Raw genomic sequence first — 19868 nt, 5'->3', positions numbered from 1 at the left:
AAGGAAAAGAGCATCAGTGTAAAGTGTTTCAAATGTAGCTACTTTAAGATCCGTGGACTTCAACTCCCAGAATTTCCCAGCCGGCATCCATCTAAAAGTTGCCAACTTAGTAAAGCATTGGTGTAAAGCTGGAGTCATTTGAGCCGAGGTGGCGCAGTGGTTAGAGTGCAGCACTGCAGGCTACTTCTGCTGACTGTTGGCTTCCCGTTCGGCAGTTCAAATCTCACCAGGCTCAGGGGTGACTCAGCCTTCCATCCTTCCGAGGTTGATAAAATGAGGACCCAGATTGTTGGGGGCAATATGCTGACTCTGTAAACCGCTTAGAGAGGTAAAAGCACTATGAAGCGGTATATAAGTCTAAGTGATATTTGCATAAACTGTCCAGTGGTTTTTGCAATGACTTTTATAGGTTACCATTTTAATTAAATAATTGGTTTACTTGGCAAGCGGCACATATTTTATGTTATCTTCAATATAAACATGGGTAGAATCTCTAAGGAGCAGGCATGAGGTTAGAAAGTAAATTTTAGGTAATGCTGCTTGTAGGATAGATTTTCTTATAACTGTTTGTGTGGTGCTTAAAAAAGTGAGTGGGTATGCAGATGCCTCTGGTTGTATCCTCTGTAAAGACATTCTCTTAGTCCTTTACTAAGGGTGTAATTTCTGTTGCTTAGTCACATTGTAGTTTCTTGTGCTGCCAGTCACTATACAGGGGCTAAAATGGGAATAGAAGAACTTAAAGCAGTGATGGTGAATTTTTTGGGGTCGGCATATCAAATATCAAAACGACTATCTTGACTCTGCTGATATGTCTCACACAGAGACCCCAAGCAAAAGAGAAACAATTCTTTGCCTTTTCGTTTATCTTAAAAAACAAACAAACACACAGCCCCAATCATGTGGTGGGGCTGTCATTACCATCCATAATTACAAAAACGGAATACGAGTAACATTCATTTTTGGAGGCTGTGGAGGCTGCACAGGTGCCCAGACTTCTTGTGTGACTTCCAGAGTCTGTGGAAGAGCATTCCCAATTCTTGCACAACCTCTGCACCCTCCAAAAATCATGCAAGGAAAGGGCACACTTTCGGGAACGTGACCCGACAAATGCGCGAACGACAAAAGCGCGCCGACAGAAGCGCGATTTAAGTTAAGGTAAGGTTTAGGTTTAGGGTTAGGGTTAGGTTTAGGGTTAGGGTTAGGGTTAGGGTTAGGGTTAGGTTTAGGGTTAGGGTTAGGGTTAGGTTTAGGTTTAGGGTTAGGCTTACAGCGCGCTTCTGTCGGCGCACTGTTGTCGGCGCGCTCCAGCGCTCATTCGTCGGCGCGCTTTTGTCATCGCGGTTTAGTCAGGCGCGCTTTTGTCGTTCGCACATTTGTGGTAGAACCTTTTGGGAATATAGGTAGTTTTCAACTTACAACCACAAAATTTCTGTGGCTAAACAAGACAGTTGTTAAGTGAGTTGCACCTAGGATCTTTTTTTGGGGGGGGGACATAGTTAAACAAATGCACTGCAGTTGTTAAGGGAATCATGCGGTCATTAAACAAACATGGCGTCTCCCATTGACTTTGCTTCTGGAAAGTCAGCTAGAAAGATTGCAAATGGTGATCACATGACCTGAGACACTGCAACTGTCATAAATACCATATTTTTTGGAGTATAAGACGCATCAAGATTCCGAAGAGGCAAATTAAAACAAAAGTTTTTGCACTCTGCAGACCTCCCAAAAACGGCCTGTTTTTTGTGAAAACAGCCCCGTTTTTTGTCAAAAAAAGGACATGCATAGCTTTTAGAAGGCTTATAGAGTGCTCCTCGGGACTGGGGGGCAAAAAACAGCCCGTTTTTTGCTCATTTTTGCCCTCCTCAGCCCCCATAGCCTCCTAAAGGCTATGCACGGCCATTTTTGCAGAGTGGGTAGGGTTTCAGGAGGCCAAAAATGCTGTCACACCCAGATTTTCAGCCTCTTTTTTGAAGGAAAAGGGAGCGTCTTATACTCTGAAAAATACAGTACATGCCAGTTGCCAAGCACTCAAGTTTTGATCATGTGACCCTGCGGATGCTACAATGGTCGTGTGAAAACCAGTCATAAGTCACTTTTTCAGGGCTGTTATAACTTTGAACAGTTACTAAGCGAATATGTCTCTCCCCCCTCCCCATCTTCCCTGAGTCTTTATGCTTCCTGGGTTCGGGTCGACGCTAGGGCTCAGCACCTCGGACAGCACCCGGGAGTTTGGGGGAGCAGGTAGAGTTCTTTAAAGGAGATTCAGGTTAATGTCAAGGTTCCAAGTAGGACCCCCAACAAAAAAAAGACTCCGAGGCTTGAGTTACCTCATAGATCCATTTTATTAGAGATGTCATATTGGCACATCTGGGAAAACCCGAATCTGAAAGTTTCCAGGTTTTCCCCATTCAAAAGAAAGTCCAAGCCCCTGCCCAACACCCACATATCCATCACATGGTCCAATCAGAAATCATCCAAAACTGGAGATGCCACCCAATCACCTCATCGCAGCTGCAGGGCAAGACGTCCTTGACTCTATGAGAAAGAATGTTATTTTGACTATATATCACCACACTCTCTATCTGTGATGGCGAACCTATGGCACATGTGCCAGCTGTCAGCTGCGGCGTGCATGCGCGTGCTGGTCAGCTGATTTTTCACCCTTCCGGAGGGCCAGTGGAGGCCATTTTTGCTCTCCCAAAGCTTTCGTAAAGCCTCTGGAGGCTGGAGAGAGAGAAAACGTCCTCTCCCACCCACCGGAGGCCCTCCAGAAGCTGGAAATGGATTGTTTCCAAACTTCCGGTTGGCCCGTTGGGGCCATTTTTTGCCCTCCCCAACCTCCGAAGGCTTTACTGAAGCTTGGGGAGGGGGAAAAGTTATAACGGCACTGAAAAAATGACTTATGACTGGTTTTCACACGACCATTGCAGCATTCTCATGGTCACATGATCAAAACCTGAGTGCTTGGCAACTGGCATGTATTTATGACAGTTGCAGTGTCTCGGGTCACATGATCATCATTTGCAATCTTCCCAGCTGACTCCCCACAAGCAAAGTCAATGGGAGAAGCCGCATTTGTTTAACGACTGCATGATTCACTTAACAATTGCAGTGCATTTGCCAGAAGTTTGGAAACAATCCATTTCTAGCTTCTGGAGGGCCTTCGGGGGGGGGAGTGTTGGGGGAGGCTGTTTTCGCCCTTCCCAGGCTTCAGGAAATCCTCTGGAGCCTGAGGAGGAGTCATGTGTGCATTTGCGGGGGGGGGGGTTTCGCGCATGTGCAGGTGGGCGGGATAATTGGGTGGGTACATCCGCGTGCACGCGCAATTTTGGCACACCATAAGAAAAAGGTTCACTATCACTGCTCTATATATTCCCCCGTCCCATTTTCCCACAGGAAAAAATGTGGCAGGCCTGAAGTCACAAATATTAAAGATGGTACGAATAGTTGTAAGTTGAGGACTATCTATCGTTGTTGGTGAATGCTGGCCTGTCACCCAAAATGTAGAGGTTCACCATCACCGATTTAAAAGAAGACATGCCATCCCCCCAGTAGTGGGTTTCAAAAATTTTTGGAACCTCTTCTGTAGGTGTGGCCTGCTTTCCGGGTCCACTGGTGGAACCTTTTCTAACCGGTTCGGTAGATTTGACCAACTGGTTCTACCGAATAGGTGCGAACTGGTAGGAACCCACCTCTGCATCCCCCAAAAAACTGTGGGGTTTGTGGTGCAGGGATGGGCAATTGATGATGGTCCAGATTTTGCCGAAAATCCATCTTCCAGCGTCCCTTGTCGTATGTCATGCTCGTTGGGACTGCTGGCAAATTCAGGCACTTGAAAACTGGATATCAATCATGTTTTTCAGGAGTAAAGGAGTCGTATCAGATGACCATTTTTAAAATACTCGCTGCTGTCCTACACCTTGGAAATGTGGATTTTCGTTCTGAACGTGATGGAGAATCCTGCAGTATAACGGTACGGTTTTTTTTTTTTTTGTGGGCACATACGGTGCTCGGTACATCAAAGTGGAACCATCTTTAGATCGGCTTTTTTCTTAATCTTTTGATTAATGCAATGCACATCAAAAAGAAGCAGGGCTTTGATTGTGTAAGACAACTAGAGCCTCCTAAACTGCAAGGGCTTCTTTCAAGAGGGCAGCGCAATTTTTGTGACACCGCACGTCTAATGTTATGCAAAGTCTTGACGTAATTATATCCCGTGTCAAGGGAGTTCCCTTGAGACCTTTAAGGTCTGGGATACTTCTTTATTTCTCATTATGCAGACAGAGCATGGAGGGAAGGAATCAGTGGCCAGAGTTTTATAAGCTTCAATAAATCCTACAGAGCAAAATGCTCATCCTCTCACTCAACCCACCCCTATTCTAACCAGATAAAATGTAATGTTGTTAGTTGCGAAGGCATGTCCGACCCATTGCAAGCCCATGGACAACATTCCTCCAGCCTTCCTGTCCTCTACCATCCTCTGGAGTCCATTTAAGCTCACGCCTACTGCTTCGGTGACTCCATCCAGCCACCTCATTCTCTGTCGTCCCCTTCTTCTTTTGCCCTCAATTGTTCCCAGCATAAGGCTCTTCTCCAGTGAGTCCTTCCTTCTCATTAGGTGGCCAAAGTACTTGAGTTTCCTCTTCAGGATCTGGCCTTCTAAAGAGCAGTCAGGGTTGATCTCCTCTAGGACTGACCGGTTGGATCGCCTTGCAGTCCAAGGGACTCGCAGGGGTCTTCTCTAGCACCATAGTTCAAAGGACTCAATTCTTTGGCGCTCAGCCTTTCTTATGGTTCAACCCAGTGGTTAAATCTAATTCCGCCCCCCCCCCCGATTCTGTGGGTGTGGTTTTAAGGAGTCATGTGACTGGGTGGGCATGGCCAACTTTTTTTCACTTTTTAAAGCATTTTTTCCCTACCAGTTTGGGTGAATAAGCAGGGGAAAAATGCTTTAAAAAATGGGGGGGGGGGGAGAGCTTCTGATGTGAGCCAGACGATGGTCAGAAGCTTTCCCCCCACTTTTTAAAGCATTTTTAAAGCAAAAATGCTTTAAAAAGTGGGGGGAAACCTTCCGATGATCGGGGGGCTCACAGCTGAGTGACATTCGTCCCTACTGGTTCGGCCAAACTGGGCGGATTTCACCCCTAGTCCAACTTCACAGCCATACATTGCAACTGGGAAAACCATAGCTTTGACTATACGCACTAAAATGTGATACAATTGCTGATTAATCTGTTAGTCCTCAACTTACCAACATGGTTGAGACGCCAAATTTCCATTGCTGAGCAAGACAGTTGTTAAATGAGTCTTGTCCCATTTTTTGAACTTTCTTACCACGGTTGTTAAGAAAACCACTACAGTTGTTCAGTTAGTGACATGGCTGTTCAGTGAATTTGGCTTCCCTATTGACTTTGCTTGTCAGAAGGTCGCAAAAGGGGATCACTGGACCCAGGACACTGCAACCGTCGTAAATGTGAGTCAGTTGCCAAACATTCAAATTTTGTTTAACCTGACCATGGATATTCCGGAAAATGGCCATTGGCGGGAAAACCAGTGATAAGTCACTTTTTCAGTGTCATTTTGAACAGTTACTAAATGAATGGTTGTAAGATGAGCACTATCTGTATGTGTTTCCATGATCGTCCACTGAAGTGTTTTCTTTTTTTCTAATTCCAATATTATGTTGTTTTTTAGTTTTTGTATGTTCCCCCCCTTCCTTTTTATCTGTAAGCCTCCCTGAGTCTCTCGAGAGTGGGCGGCATACAAACCTTATAAATAAAATAAAATAAAATAAATAAATAAATAAAATTTCAGTTTATTGCAGTCATAGAATAGAGACCAGAACAAATAAAAACACTACATGAATGTCCAATTAAAAATTCTAGAATATAATAATAAATAACAGTTAAAATCTGTGTTGAAATCCAGTCTGTCAATTACACAGGGCCTAACGTATACTAAAATAATCCATATGCTGTTTGGCCCCAATCCATAAACTTTGAACTTTGCATGTTAGTATTAAATTGACTATGGTCCTCACAGTTTATGGATTGTTTGTTTTAGTCTAGGCCCGTGATGGCGAACCTATGGCACAGGTGGCACACGGAGCTATTGGTTAGGGCACGCAAGGCATTGCCCTGTCAGCTTCCCAATTGACTTTGGCCTTCATTTTCGGCCTCCTGAAGCCTCCGGAGGATGAAAAACAACCCAACGTGCAAACTGGAAGTTTGGGAACTGACTTCCGATTTGTGCATTTGGGCTGTTTTTCCACCTCCGGAGGGCGAAAAACGGCACTACGAGCAAACCGGAAGTCTGTCCCTGAACCTTTTGGGTTGGCCGGAGAGCTATTTTTCGCCCTCCGGAGGCTTCAGAGAAGCCTCCTGAAGTCTCTAGAGGGCCTCCAGGAAGGCTGGGGAGGCCATTTTCACCCTCCCCAGGCTCCTAGAAAGCTTCTGGAGCCTGGGAGGGTGGAAAAATGAGTCCATCAACTGCCAAAATTGAGAGGGGGGCCAGGGTCACCTTCTATGCATGCACATAAAATTATGGGTGTGGGCACGCCTGCGCCATGACTTCCCCCCCCCCCCGCGTTCCCCCCATTTTTGGCATGCAATGGGGAAAAAATTAGTCATCACTGATATAGGCCATGTGTAATTGGCAGACTGGATTTTAACATAGATTTATAACTGTTATTTATTATTTTATTCTAGAATTCTTAATTGGTCATTCACTGAGTGTTTTTATTTGTTCTGGTTCTATGACTATACTAAACCGAATTCAAATGTTACAACATGGCTTGCAAAGTTGCGACACCTCTCTTAAGAAATAATGCTGTGGCCTGTTTTTTAATTCTTAGCCTTGGACATGCTGAGCCGATAAGCAAATCTTATTTTCAAGTATTTGCTGTCCTTAATGATGGCGATGAAGTTTAATTGAAATGCATCCATGATTCTGGACGGTTGATCTGCCTGCTAATGTATTTAATCAGCAAAGCACAGCAAAATATGAGGTGCAGAGAAAAAGTTTTCTACCGTCTACATTCCCCGCCCAATGCAGCCTCCTGAGGCTCCTTCCCTTCATTTGAGAATTGCCAGCATAACAATTACGTGCTAGTGAAGACGTCTTACAGTAGTAATTCCGGCACAATTTGAGTGCAATAAATGAGGATTGTCGGGACTTCCAATTACAAAACAGGATTCCCCTGAGTACAGAATGTTCGTCAGCTTTTTCAATCATGTGCACATGGTGCCATTTTTAACCTTCCCCCTCGCCCCCCCCCCCCCGTGTTTGTTAATAGTTTACAAAATAATCTAAATCCCATCAAGTTTCTTGCATTGGCTCCTGAGAATCTCATGAGGAATACAGAGATCTTAGGAGATTCGGCATACTTGCAAAATAGCGATTCCTTTCATTATTATTTTTTTAAACCAGTAATTGGAGACCCAATTTGATGTAGCAGTTAAGACCCCCCCCAGGTCACTGGGACACTGAGTTTTAATCCCGCCTCGGGCACAAGGACAATCACTCACCCTCAACCCCAGTAAGCCTGCCTGTGATGCTTGATCAGATATACAGGTAGTCCTCGACTTATAACAGTTCGATTAGTGACCGTTCAAAAGTTACAACGGCACTGGAAAATGTGACATGACCCTTTTTCATAGTTACGACTTTTGCAGCATCCCCCATGGTCACGTGATCAAAATTCAGGTGCTTGACACCTGCTCATATTTATGACCCTTTGCCATGTCCCAGGGGTCATGTGATCCCCTTTTGCGACCTTCTGACAAGCAAAATGGATGTGGAAGGCAGTTTCGCTTAACAACCGTGTGACTAACTTAACACCTGCAGTGATTGGCTTAACAATTGGGGCAAAACTCACTTAGCAAATATCTTGCTTAACAACATAAACTTTTGGGCTCAATTGTGATCATAGTTTTTGTGGTCATAGGTTTCCTGCCTAAGCAGGTGGTTGGACTAGAAGACCTCCAAGGTGCCTTCATTCCATTCTATCCTATCCTATCCTATCCTATCCATCCTATCCTATCCTATCATGTTGAGGAGTACCTGTAAACAGAATAATGGATTGGGAAAGACCGTGTCTTCATTTTGACTAAGTGAAGGGAAAAAGCTTTTGGTCTTTATATTGTTAAACAATCAAGGTCAGAATCCAGTTCTCCTCTACACTATTGTACTTATCCAGGAACCACCCACTGATTCTTGCACAGCAGCTTCATAATGCTAACTTTGATGTAAAGTCGCAGAGGAATGTAAACTGGACTACCGGATGTCCAGATTCGGGGGGGGGGGGGATATCTAACCCAACACAAAAATGAGTGGGTTTCGATGCCACCCACCAGTGCTAATAATCTTTATTAAAGCCATAGTTTTTGTAAGAAGTTGAATAGGAGTTAGTTGCTGTGATTTATACAGGAGGAAAACTTCCAGACTTTCTCCAACTAACAGATATTGCGCTTAATTGGATAAATGCTCTAGATATTAATATATAGACCACTTAACTATTCTTAGGAATCACTGTATTTTAAAATGTAACCTATATCATATATAATTTCTTGAATTCCTCAAACCTTACAAAGTTGACTACATCTTTCCATCATTCATGTATCATAGTATGATGTGTTCCTTCTACATTATTTTATTATTGATATCCACGTGTTCTATGCCATACACTATAAAAGAAAGTAATTTAGCCAGAGATCCAGAAGGCGACGTCAACCTCCACTGTGTGCTTTGCTGAATCAGATGTCTTTCTTTATATCCTATAGAACCAGATGAACACCTGCATCATTTTTGCAGATTACTGGGAGTGGAGCACAGTCAGTTGGAACACTGGCTTTGCCATCGGAAGCTGGTGACCACTTCGGAAACCTACATCAAGAATATGTCCCTCCAACAAGCCGTCAACGCCAGGAATGCGCTAGCCAAGCATATCTACGCCCAGCTGTTCAACTGGATTGTGCAGCATATCAACAAGGCCTTGCACACGACGGTCAAGCAGCATTCTTTTATTGGTGTGCTGGACATTTATGGGTGAGCAACAAGCTTTTCGAAATCCTGTTTTTCCACCCTTTTGCTTGTATTTGCTTGGATCAATCTGGCATTCCCACATACGCACCAAAGGCAAATTCCTTGTGTGTCCAATCACACTTGGTCAATAAAGAATTCTGTTCTGTTCCTATTCCTATTCCTATTCCTATTCCTATTCCTATTCCTATTCCTATTCCTATTTCCTATTCCTATTCCTATTCCTATTCCTATTCCTATTCCTATTCCTATTCTGTCCTGTCCTGTCCTGTCCTGTCCGATCCTATCCTATCCCATTCCTATTCCTATTCCTATTCCATTCCATTCCATTCTTTTCTTATTCCATTCCTATTCTATTCTATTCTATTCTATTCCATTCCTTTTCATTCCTATCCCATTCCATTCATTTCCTTTCGTTTCCTTTCCTTTTGTTTCCTTTCCATTCCTATTCTATTCCATTCCATTCCATTCTATTCCTATTCTATTCTTTTCTAATCCTATTTCTATTCTATTCCTATTCCTATTCCTATTCCTGTTCCTGTTCCTATTCCATTCCTTTCCTTTCCATTCCATTCCATTCCTTTCCATTCCTATTCCATTCCATTCCATTCTATTCCTATTCTATTCTTTCTAATCCTATTTCTATTCTATTGCTATTCCTATTCCATTCCATTCCATTCCATTCTATTCTATTCTATTATTTCTTGCATCTTCTCTAGGCAGTGGAGTTTAGTAAGTTTTGTGGTGTGGCTCTTTCCTCTTACTTGCCAGAGCATAAGAGCAACACTTGGAAAGCAAGTTGTAGGGAGGAGTCTCACATGCTGGCATCAAAGTCGATTTGTGGGTGTGTTGCTTTTTGTCAAATTTGATAAAGCACAGCTGGAGCAGGCTGACTCCTGAGATGCTGAAGTGTGTAATAAGTTGTGCTGTGATCATAGGGACTGTTCTATCCCTCTCTTGTGCACAGGGGAAAGGGTCTGTCCTGTCTCCAGTGTCAAAATTATGTGAGTGCGCTAATTCTCCCAAGTAGTGAAAATCAATACGGTAGGAGCAGGTGGAACTATTGCAAAGAGATGGGTAGAAATCAGCCCACTTTAGAAGAAGAGGGATGGATAGTCTCTTACATAAGTTGGAAAGAAGAATGAGGCACGAAAGCATTTGTTGTTGTTTTAAATATAGATTTTGATCTTGGAAACACTGCACATTATTCTAATTTTCTGTATATGGCTTCTTACAAAAACTATGGCTTTAATAATAGCAACAGCAATAGCGCTTAGACTTATATACCGCTTCACAGTGCTTTACTGCCCTCTCTAAGCGGATTACAGAGTCAGCCTATTGTCTCCAACAACCTGGGTCCTCATTTTACCCACCTCGGAAGGATGGAAGGCTGAGTCAACCTTGAGTCGGTGAGACGTGAACTGCCAAACTGCTGGCAGCTGGTGTTCAGCAGAAGTAGCCTGCATTACTGCACTCTAGCCACTGTGCCACCGCGGTTCTTAAAGAGGAAAGAAAATAAAGATTATTTATCAGGAGTCCTTACAATGATTATGACCTGGTTATGAGCCAAATGGGTTCCACTTATTGCTTGATAGATGAAGCAGGAAGTCTATGATAAAAGTCTGTGGAGATTCTCAGTCATCCAGGTCATGATTGTCCCAAAGGTGCTTTTTGAAGAGGCAAGTGGACTTTCTGGTTTTTCTTTGAAGACGTTTCCCTTCTCATCCAAGAAGCTTCTTCAGCTCTTCTCAGAATCCATTCTGAATCTATTCTCAGAGCCGAAGAAGCTTCTTGGATGAGAAGCGGAATGTCTTCAAAGAAAAACTAGAAAATCCACTTGCCTCTTCAAAAAGTACCTTTGGGACGACTATGATAAAAGCAACTGATGCATCAAGGCCCTTATTGCCACCCTTGGCCAAGAAAGTGAAGTGCCTCCAGATTGGTCTTAATCAGATTTATTGAAAGGAGAAGAAGACATCCGTTATGACGAACCTGTGGCACATTTGCCACAGGTGACACGCGGTGCCCTCTCAGTGGGCACGTGAGCCATCACACAGCTCACCTTCACCACACATGTGCACGTGCCTCCTGCCAGCCAGCTGATTTTGGGGTCTCTGCCGCACATGTGGGAGACGCATACATGCGGATACATGCTGGGGGCAGGGGGTTCATGCGCACATGGGGGCAGGGGAGCGGCACCCCCCCTCACGCCCCATTTTTGGTTTCAGGAAGGCCTGCTAGGCCCAAAATGGGGCACGGGGGTTCGCACGCATATGTGGAAGGAGCACGGGGGGGAGTTATGCGTTCATACGCAGGGGGGTGGGGCACATTGCATTATGGGTGTGGGCCTGTGTGCGATTTTGGCACGCGAAGACAAAAAGGTTAGCCATCATTGGAAGTGTAAAAAAACACCAGACACTTTTTATCATAGGTGGTGGACGAACAATGAGGCAAAAAAATATTGGAAAATGATTCAATTATGGTTAGAACAAATGGTGGGAGACCAAATCTTGTTTAAACCAGAAATTCCTCTCCTAGGTATAATACCGGAAGGGTTTAAGAAAGATACACTTTATCTAATTATACATGTACTAACTATGGCGCGCATAACTTATGCACAATATTGGAAAAAAGAAAATACGCCATCAGAACTAGATTGGCCTGTTGCGGAAGCAGATAGGCTCACTCTCGAACTTAAAAATAAAGGGGAATCAGAATATTTTTGAAGTCTGGAACAGATTTTATGACTGGCATAAGACCAGGTGACAAGACTGGAACAAACTGTATATATTGTGATTGGACAGAAGGATAGACAATGTATTAAGTAGGCTAATTGTTAAGGGTTGAGACTAGCTGTATATAATGTAAATGTATTGCCACTTCGACTTCGCAGTACTGCATTGTTTTAAATGTAAAAATAATAAAAATATATTGGGGGGGGGAAGGTTAGCCATCACTGGGCCACATAATTTTGGAGATAAGTACCTTATTCATAGTAAGGATGTTAAAGCATCTTTGATGCATTCTCATCCCCTAAGGTCAGACCCAATTGGATTCCTGTTCCTGGGCACAGAGAATGCCACTGCAGGATGTATCCTTGGAGAGAACTCCCCTTTCCCTTCTCTAGCAGCATGACATACAAACATTCATTGGAGCCATTCGATAGGATGATAGCTTGCGTTTTGTTTGCTGAGATCCGAATGTAAGGGCAGTGTGTGATTCAGATGAGTGACTTTGGGAAGTGTTAAGTCAGAATCTCTGGATGTTTCAGCATTAGATTTCATACAGTAGCAGGAAGCAATCGGATTCCTACTTTATTTGACAGTAGATAGGAATCCGATCCATTAAAGCAAAGCCCAGATCAAAAGTCGTAGTTGAAAAGAACGCGAGAGTATTAAACTGTATCTCGAGAAAGACATTGTGTTAATCGACTTCAAAACAGGATGTTGCATTTCCATTACAGCAACATGCTTAAAAACCATAAAATGCAATGGTATTATCTTAAAACTTTTTGTTTTCCTTAATTGGTTTCAGTTAAGCTGTTACACTTCACAACAGAGGAGTACGTGGCTGTATTAAATACGAATTTGGAGTTACATGTGAATCTTCTTAAAATGGCAGTGCAAAGCTATTTTAAGCCCTTTATCTATAGGGCCTAATGAAAGCAGCCTGGTACTTAGGCCTTCATCGGCTGATAATCTTTCATAGTTGAATAGAAAGAATCTCATTTTCCCCCCTTTTCATTCTTCGACGTTTGCTTGGTATCCAGTGGTATTATTTCTCTATAGATCTTGCTCAGGATTTTATCAGACCAAAAATAATGAACTATTCAAACTTGTCTCAAGATATTTTAATAGTGTTGTACCGATGCTGTCAGGTGCTCCTTCGTTTAATAATCAAGAAAGAAACCACTCAACTCCATGCTTTAGAATTTAAGTGTACTTTTACTAATTACAAACGATGAGTAGCAAAGCAAAGCTGAGTCTGAGTAAAAAGGCGCGAAAGCGATAGATATCATGCATAATTCAATCCCCTCCCCTTGGCACCCCATTTCATAGTCCAATAATAAGTCACCCAACCGTCAGGTGGGAGATGTCTTCAAAAAGCATCATCAGGCTGGAATGCTGGAAAGTTTATGGTTTAATTTAATTGGTTTAATTTATTTGTATGCCGCCCTTTTCCCTGAAGGGACTCAGGGCGGCTCACAACTCAAAAAGGGAGGGGAAATACAAACAGAGTTACAAAAACATAGAAACCATACATAGTTAAAAGCACAACAATCATACCATTCGAAGTGGCGCAGCGAGTCTTTAGCCCCAGGCCTGTCGGAACAGCCAGGTTTTAAGGGCTATGCGGAAGGCCTGGAGGGTGGTGAGGGTACGAATCTCCACGGGGAGTTCGTTCCAGAGGGTCAGAGCAGCCACAGAGAAGGCTCTCCTCCGGGTAGTCGCCAGTCGACACTGGCCGGCTGATGGAATTCGGAGGAGGCCTAGTCTGTGGGATCTAATTGGTCTAGTGGAGGTAATTGGCAAGTTAGCCTTGGCGGGAAACTCCCTTCTTCCACATGTGCAGATAGATGGTCAGGACAGCTCCTAATAACAATCCTCCAGTACATAATGATTCCCCTCCCAATTACCATGCCCCCCCCTCCCCGTTTCAATGGCAGCCGAAAAGCAGCAGCGAAGCAGAGGCTGACGGATGCCTTCAAATTACCCCTTCTCTCTCTCGCTCCCTCTCTTCCACCCTCCCTCTTCCTCTCCCTTGCTCTCCTCCCCGCTCTCTCTCCCTCTCCCTCCCCCTCCTTCCCTCAAGAATCTGTTGCAAATAGTTCATTCTAGACTTGGATTTCATATGGTAAAAATGTTAGATGGTTGGGAAGCACTTAAACCTTTTCCCTAATTCCTTGCTACTGTGTCATTGTGAGAAATTTAAAATTATGGTTCCTATGCCCAGAGGCTAGGTCGGTGTTCTACCCATTGAAATTTGGAAATAGGATAGGTCTCTAGGACAGCCGTTTGGTAGTCTACTGGCTTTGTGGATCGGTACTGGCAGGGGGAGAGGAGATGGTTCCATGTAAGTTCTGGGCGAGCATGGGCGCAGTTCAGGGGTGGGTTTCTCACCCCATTCCAACCGGTTCAGTTGGAACTGGGCCGGCGGCATCCTCGTGCACACGCACAGTGCATGCATGCGTACTAGCGCCTGTGCGATGCTCCAGCTGCTCCTGGAGGATCGCGCAGGCGCTGTATGCGTTCTGCGCATGCGTGGAAGCGCAGAACTCGTCAAAACCGGGTAAGAAATGCGGGTGGGCGGGTGGATCCTTCGGCGTTCCCGGAAGTTACTTATTTCCGGGTTCACCGACCAACCAGTTCACGGGGACCGCCGCGAACCGCCTGAAACCCACCCCTGGCGCAGTTTCATTTGCACAAGTGGCAGGCACACACGCTGCTTGAACAAATAGAGTTGCATGCATGCACACACTCGTCCACTGCTTGCCCGGCCCAGTTCTGAATGGGCCACAGCCCGGTACTGGACGGTGGCCCGGGGGGGGGGACCCCTGCGCTAGAAGACAGTGAGTGATAGAATTGATGGGGCTGTTAGCCTAAACGTTTCTTCCCCAATATAATGCTCCCCAAATATATTGGAATTACAGCTCTAAAATTGCATCCTGTGATAGCTGTTCATGCATCTGTAGGATTCTGGATTGGGAAAATTTAAGCTAAGCTCTCGTTGATATTTCTAAACTGGAAGTAATTTTGATTTATCGACGTCATTTTAATAACTCTCTCAAATCGGATTCCCAAGGTGGTTTATAAAAATAGTACAATAATTAATCCGTAAATATGAATGATTGTTTTCTCTCCAGAAACTATTCTTTGAATCCTTTTTCTAAGAATATTCTTTTCTTTTGCAGGTTTGAGACCTTTGAATATAATAGCTTTGAACAATTCTGCATCAATTACGCCAATGAAAAATTACAGCAGCAGTTCAATTTGGTAATTTGGATTGTAAATTTATGTTAGTGTCTTTCGGGGTGGAACCAAAGAATACAAAGATATACAAAATGTGCCTTGACTAAAATGTTTTAAGAATGTAGTAAATGAATAAGATATAGGAATAACTAACATGTTCATGAAGTTTGTCTTCTAAAAGGGATTAACCGACTCTATTTACATTACATAGAACTGCTATTAAAAAGCAAATAAATTTTTAACGAGCTCTGTTTACTAGATGGGAATTATGTGAGTTCCCACTGTGAAAATGCGTTGATTTGCAAATATTGTCTCAGCTGAAATCCTTTAAAATAATATTTCAGATTGGGAACCCCACTATATTTGCATTACATAATGATATAATAATTTTATGAGTGAGCTAGATATTTTCTTTCAACATAACCTTTGAGAGTTCCTCAGTTCCTTAATAAATAAGCAAACATTATTGGAAGACCAAGAAAAAGGAAATTAAATTTCCTTCAATTTAAGTACAGCAGATTTTTTAAAGTTATGCCCTATACCTAGTCCCATGATGGCGAACCTATGGCACGTGTGCCTGAAATGGCAGGCAGAGCCATGTCGCCCGGCACACATGGCCTCGCCCATTACTCTCCTGCGTTTCTGGCATACATGTGCACACGATGATCAGCCAGCCTTCGTATGTGTTCCAGTACCGTAAACGGGAAGAACTGGTCTTCTGATTTCCACGTGTACATGTGCGCATGAGCGCCGGACACCTGATTGTCATGCACGCATGCATGCCAGAAATACAAAGAGTTGCTCGGTGCGCATGCGCGTGCTGGAAACAGGAAGTTCCAGTTTCTGGCAAGCACATGCGCACTGGGCAGCTCCTCTTCCGGGTCGCTTCCCCGACGAGGGCGCGCCCTCCCTTTTTAACACAGTGCCAAAAAGGATCACCGTCATTGACCTAGTCCAGTGATGGTGGACCTATGGCATGCATGCCACAGGTGGCATGCGGAGCCATTTGTTAGGCTCTAGGCTCCAGAGGCTTTATAGGAGCCTGGGGAGGGTGAAAAGAGCCTCCTCCCCCCCCCCTGGAGGCCCTCCGGAGGCTTCATGAGCTTCCCTGAAGCCTCCGGAGCGCAAAAAACCGGCCCTATGGGCAAACTGGAAGTTTGGGAATGGACTTCTGGTTTGCTTGGAGGGTCGTTTTGACTGCTCCGAAGACTTCAGGGAAGCCTCATGAAGGTCCTTGAAGCCTCTGGAGGGCTTCCGGGGGAGCAGGGAGGTTGTTTTCGCCCTCACCAGGCTCCTATAAAGCCTGGGGAGGGAGAAAAAAAGCATGCAAAAATGGGGGGTTGTGCCTGTAGTGCGTGCATGCGCACTGGGGTGTGTGTCGCACATTGCATTATGGGTGTGGCATGCCCGCACATGACCCCACCTGTGCTCCCCCCATTTATGGCACGCTGTCCTAGTCTCTTTTTTAAAAAACACAATCCTTAGCACTATATTCCCGTTCAGTGGTGGGTTGTGTACCGGAGCCTACGGTACGGTGCTCCGGAGGGCCCACCCTTCTGAGCACCTTACCTGTCCTTTAAGCCTTTGGCGTTTCTGCGCATGTGCATGGCATGTACGTTGCCTGCGCAATGTTCCGTCGAGCACTGGGACATTGCGGAGGCATCACAAGAACGTACGGCGCATTTGTGTGCCATGCTCGTCCATGTGGTTGATGCCGGGCCCACCACTGTTCCCTTTACTTGGAGACTGTGTTCCTCGGATCTTCATGATTTTTAGCTGTTTCCATTCTACAAAAGTTCTATAAGTTTGATCTCCCCTGTGGCTTTTTTGATAATTTCCAATGTTATTTTTTTTTAAAAAAAACCAACTCTACTGATTTTCTGCTTTATTTTGCTCATTTTGCTTCCTATTGACTTTTTTAAAGTAATTAAAAAGTCCCTAAAAGCAATTCTTCACAGCAACGCATATCGCACCGGATTGACAGATAGGGTGAAATATTTATTTTAAGATATTCATCAATCCTTGCGAAAATTCTGTTTGCTGCTGCGTGTTTTCTTAATAGCCTAATACATTATATCTTCAGATCCTTACAAGTGATTCATGTTATAGCAATTCAGCTATTACTCGTGGGTGATTTCAAGTTGTTAACAGTCCTATCCTTATGTGTAGATTTTATGCGTGTGTTTAATTTGGTTCCACCACAAAACCACGTTCGACTAAAGGGTGCTCGACGAAACCGCGTAGCTGACGTCATCACAGCGCGACAACAGCGCGGAGACAGAACACGCTGTAAACGCTAAACCTAAAATTAACCCCTAAACCTAAACCCCACCCCCCTAAACCTAACCCTAAACCTAACCCTAAACCTAATCCTTAACCCTAAACCTAACCCTTAACCTAACCCTAAACCTAATCCTAACCCTTAACCTAACCCTAACCCTAACCCTTAACCTAACCCTAACCCTAACCCTAACCCTAACCCTAACCCTAACCCTTAACCTAACCCTTAACCTAACCCTTAACCTAACCCTAACCCTAACCCTAACCCTTAACCTAACCCTAACCCTTAACCTAACCCTAAACCTAACCCTAAACCTAACCCTTACCTTAAGTTGAATCGGCTTGCTTTCAAAGCGCTATTTAAAGCGCCCTTCTTTCTCCACGCTGGCTGTTGTCGCCCTGTTGATGACGTCAGCGACGTGGTTTAATCGGGCGCGGTTTTGACGGGTCACGCCTTGCAACCCACTGCCAGCCAAAATGGAGATCGCGAGGGCCACACACAGCCCTCTCAAGCTTTGTTTTCGCTGGCAGAGGCACCGCGGGGCGGTTGCTTGCTCTTTCCACCCCCCTAAACCTAACCCTAAACCTAACCCTAAACCTAATCCTTAACCCTAAACCTAACCCTTAACCTAACCCTAAACCTAATCCTAACCCTTAACCTAACCCTAACCCTAACCCTAACCCTTAACCTAACCCTAAACCTAACCCTAACCCTTAACCTAACCCTAAACCTAACCCTTAACCTAACCCTAACCCTAACCCTTAACCTAACCCTAAACCTAACCCTAACCCTAACCCTTAACCTAACCCTAAACCTAACCCTAAACCTAACCCTAAACCTAACCCTTACCTTAACTTGAATCGGCTTGCTTTCAAAGCGCTATTTAAAGCACCCTTCTTTCTCCGCACTTGCTGTTGTCGCCCTGTTGATAACGTCAGCGACGCGGTTTAATCGGGCGCGCTTTAGTCGAGCGCGGTTTTGTCGTGCCACGGTTTAATTTTTGTTCTACTATAATCTTTTTTGCATTTATTGCAATACAAAATACACGATCCCTGATTTTTAAAATTGAGCATGACTCCATATCAAGGGTCAACCCAGATCTCAGTTGCTGTTGCCACTGTGCCACCAAACCATAATAACAGCAAGATTTAAGGTGAAATCTGCTGTTTTGATTTCACTGTATGGCTTCTTATACTTCCTCAGTTTTTGTGGAAACACCCTAAAATCAAGAAACTTTATTGCATACATACAGCCCTCAACCTACAACCACAATTCAACCCAAACTTTCTGTTGTTGAGACATTTAAGTGTGTTTTGTCCCACTTTACAACCTTTTTGCCTCGGTTGTTAAGTGAATCACTGCAATTGTTAAGTGAGTAACACAACTGTTAAGTGAATCTGGCTTCCCCATTGACTTTGGTTGCCAGAAGGCCACAAAAGGGATCACTTGACCCCGGGACACATCAACTGTCATAAATATGAACCAGTTGCCAAGCATCTGAATTTTTATCACATAATCATTGGAATGCTGCAAAGGTCGTAACTGTGGAAAACGGTCATAAGTCCCTTTTTTCCAGTGCCATTGTAACTTTGAACGGTCACTAAATGAACTGCTGTAAGTCGAGAACTTCCTGTAGTTAAGTGTTAACTACAAAAACCTTTTTTGTTTTGTTTTAAAGTGCAGGATACCTATAGCTGAGTAATTATCACATGCATCTAAAAGGATTAGTGTGTTCAAACAAAAATGTTCTTGCAGCTTTAGAGAGTAATAGATTTGATATTCTGAGATGCTTAAATGGCTCAGGATTTCATTTTGTTTTCTTCAATTCCTTTTTTTTCTGCCTTTTTATTGCATTCAGTATAAATAGCCTGTAATGTGCAAAAATTATAAATGCCCAAAGAAAATTACCATATTTTTCGGAGTATAAGATGCACCTTCTCCCCCCCCCCCCCCCACCACCAAAAAAGAGCGTGGAAATGTTTGTGCGTCTTATACATAGAATACAGCCATTTTTGGTCTCCTGAAGCCCCGCCGCCATATCCGATTTTTGCACAAAACGGGCCGCTTTTCGCAAAAACAGAGGCTGTTTTGCCTTCCTTCAGCCCCCAGCAGCACTCTGCAGGCTTCAGCAGGGCTGGGGCAAGATAAACATGCCCCTGTTTTTGTGTAAAAACTGGCCATTTTTTTACAAAAACGGAGGCTTTTTTGCCTTTCCTCAGCCCTCAACAGCACTGTGCAGGCTTCAGCAGGGCTGGGGCAAGGCAAAAACGGGGGCATTTTTCCCCCATAAAAGATTAAATCTGGAGAATAAACAACGAGCTATATCCAATATGTTCTAAGCTTTTAAACAGCCAATTAGGCTCCAGTGATTATAGATAGTCCTCAATTTACGACCACAGATGCTGGGGAGGGCGAAAAAAGCATGCAAAAATGGGGGGTTGCGCTGTTGGGTTTTGCCCCATTTCACAACCTTTCTGGCTCGATTGTTAAATGAATTAATGCAGTTGTTAAATTAGACCACAGTTGTTAAGTGAATCCGGCTTCATTGACTTTGCTTGTCAGAAGGTCGTAAAAGGTGA

The 19868-nt window shown here is 44.0% G+C and overlaps 1 protein-coding gene across 1 annotated transcript in view; it reads left to right on the top strand.

Moving 5' to 3' along the window:
- Positions 1-19868, top strand: part of MYO5B (myosin VB) — a 331539-nt gene that overhangs the window by 168242 nt on the left and 143429 nt on the right. The window contains exons 9-12 of the mRNA XM_087715323.1: positions 3864-3978; positions 4733-4734; positions 8787-9045; positions 14951-15032. Of these exons, the coding sequence (XP_087571449.1) occupies positions 3864-3978; positions 4733-4734; positions 8787-9045; positions 14951-15032 (458 nt within the window). The remainder of the gene's footprint in view (positions 1-3863; positions 3979-4732; positions 4735-8786; positions 9046-14950; positions 15033-19868) is intronic.

This window comes from Thamnophis sirtalis, unplaced genomic scaffold (genome assembly GCF_051295495.1).
Source record: "Thamnophis sirtalis isolate CommonGarterSnake01/CBP01778 unplaced genomic scaffold, rThaSir2_p1.2 scaffold_5, whole genome shotgun sequence".
Lineage (NCBI taxonomy): Eukaryota > Metazoa > Chordata > Lepidosauria > Squamata > Natricidae > Thamnophis > Thamnophis sirtalis.
The sequence above is the reverse complement of the archived record's forward strand: the minus strand, read 5'-3'. Positions and strand labels throughout refer to the sequence as shown.